Genomic DNA, 2303 nt, shown 5'->3' with positions numbered 1-2303 from the left:
GGGGGCGGGGCTCGTGTCGAGGGGTGGGGCTACTCATGCAGCCCTTCACAGCCTGTCAAAACTGGTTAAGTGGCCCTTTGCCTGAAATAATTGCCCACCCCTGCTCTAGACCTTGGCCAACTATTGTTGCTTCTGCCAGAATTCAGCCTTTTCTTTTTCATTTGATGTCCAAAGCTCCTGCTTGGGCCCATGTCTTCACTGATATAATCCCAACCTGTCTGGTGTTGGTACCAGCCACACTCCTTAAAACCAGTAAAAACTGCCAGTGGGCTCATTCTCCCGGCTTGTGGCTGCAAAGACATCTCTTTACTTTTTACATTCTTTACTAGCACCCCTTGCTCCCCCCCAGCTCTGAACACCAAAACCTTAATCTCAGTACAAACTTAACCTCAATCCACATGATCCTGAGCTGAGGAAAGCTTGTTTTTTATCTAGATATAAGTGTGTGTGTATGTCTATTCATATATGTATACACATATACACACATATTTACATAAGATTTGTGTTTACATATGTTTGTGTACACAGACACATGTACACACGTATATACTTGACACCATTGCTCCTTATTCATTCTGTCATCTGCCCCCACTGAGTCTCTCCATCCTCTCTGTAACTGCCTTTCAGCCATGTGAAATACATTTAGCTTAACAAAATAAGACAATGGATGGAGCTAGACCATTGTCAGTAGGGGCAGATGGCAGAACAAGGAGCAATGGTCTCAAGTTGCAGCAACGGAAGTTTAGGTTAGATTATAAGGAAAAACACTCTCATGAGGAGGCTAGTAAGGCACTGGAGCAGGCAACCCAGAGAGGCCCCTTCCAACCCTAATTTTCTATGATTTTATGACTGCATGAAAACACAGAGAAAGTACAAGCGTTCCTAAAATCCAAGTTCACTTACCACTTGGGTTAGGAAAGCTTATGCACTTTCTGGAGAGAGATGCATATTATCTGGGGACAAAGCTGTACTGCTACCCAGCACATCCACAGGTGGCAGATAGAAGAATGACCTTCAGAAAATGTTAGCTGCAAAATAAGTAGGGGTAACTGATGCACAAGCAGTCATGCAGACCACGCAGTGGCAGCACCCCCAGGATGCTTTGAAAGTACTCTCAGTACCTTGAAACCTTACAATGACAAGAGACAGAAAAATGGGACCGGCAGAAGCAGCTTGTGGTGGACCGAATCAAGAATCTGGAGCCACCTGCCCCGCATGGAAACCTGTGCCTGAGCTGCAGCAGAGTCTGCGGATCCCAGGTCGGCCTTGTCAGGCAACTTTGGACCCACAGATAAGACAGCTATGGAAGACAATCATCCTCCGCTGTGAGGGAGTACCAAAGAGATAGACATGTATGTGCATGTGTGTGCGCACACGGCTATGTGTACACATTTTAGTTGGTCGGGTCGGAAAGAACCTGAGCAGATCATCAAGTCCAACCCCCTGCCAAGTCAAACGACCCCCGGCGAGGTGTTCATCCAGCCTCTTCTTAAAGACCCCCAGGGTAGGAGCCTGCACCACTTCGCTTGGAAGTTGGTTCCAGATCCTAGCCACCCTGACAATGAAGTAGCGCCTCCTGAAATCTAGCCTGAAAGTGTGTGTGTGTGTGTGTGTGTGCACGCGTGTGTACATGCATGTGCACGTGTGCATACATGAGTGTTCATATGTGCATATACATGTGCATATACACATACGGTGTGTGCCACCTCGAGGCCCAATGACTCGATACCGAGGCAGAACAGCAGCAGTGGAGGAGGGAGATGGAGACCAACCTGGGGCTACGAATCCCACTGCCCTGTGCAACAACATGCCCCCGTCGTGGAAGAACGTGTGCATCCAGGATCAGGTTCCTCAGTCACCTGAGGATCCATCAAGCCTGACGGACGTCATCCTCAACTCCGAGGGATCGCTGTCGCCGATGCGTGCGTGCTTGTATGCACACGTATGCCTAAGTGTTTGTGTGCATATTTGCGCACGTGTGTTTGCATGTGTGTGTTCGTACGTGCGCATGCACATATGCGTGTTTGCATGTGTGCACACATGTATGTATATGTACGCATGTACGTGCGTGCATCCACATGTGTACACCTACACGCACACACGCCTCTGTCTAAACGGATAACTGCTCCCCCGTCCCTCAGTGCGGGCCCCTCCCCCCCAGAACCGGGGCCTGACCCCGGGGCGCCCCGCGCGAGGGGCCGCACTTACCACCACCTCCTCGAAGATGCTTTGCAGTTGCGTCTCCATCGGCGCCATCGGGACCGCCATGGCCCGGCCCAGCCAGGCCCGGCGCGGCGCGGCGC

The 2303-nt window shown here is 50.7% G+C and overlaps 1 protein-coding gene across 2 annotated transcripts in view; it reads right to left on the bottom strand.

Annotated features, from left to right (window-relative positions):
- Positions 1–2296, bottom strand: part of MED23 (mediator complex subunit 23) — an 84141-nt gene extending 81845 nt beyond the window's left edge. For both annotated transcript variants that reach the window (XM_019520268.1, XM_019520269.1), the window contains exon 1: positions 2209–2296. In XM_019520268.1, coding sequence (XP_019375813.1) covers positions 2209–2268 — 60 coding nt within the window. In that variant the 5' untranslated portion in view covers positions 2269–2296. The remainder of the gene's footprint in view (positions 1–2208) is intronic.
- Positions 2297–2303: the final 7 nt, after the last annotated feature.

Source organism: Gavialis gangeticus, unplaced genomic scaffold, assembly GCF_001723915.1.
Source record: "Gavialis gangeticus isolate Ggan-Ray unplaced genomic scaffold, GavGan_comp1, whole genome shotgun sequence".
Classification (NCBI taxonomy): Eukaryota; Metazoa; Chordata; order Crocodylia; family Gavialidae; genus Gavialis; species Gavialis gangeticus.
The sequence above is the reverse complement of the archived record's forward strand: the minus strand, read 5'-3'. Positions and strand labels throughout refer to the sequence as shown.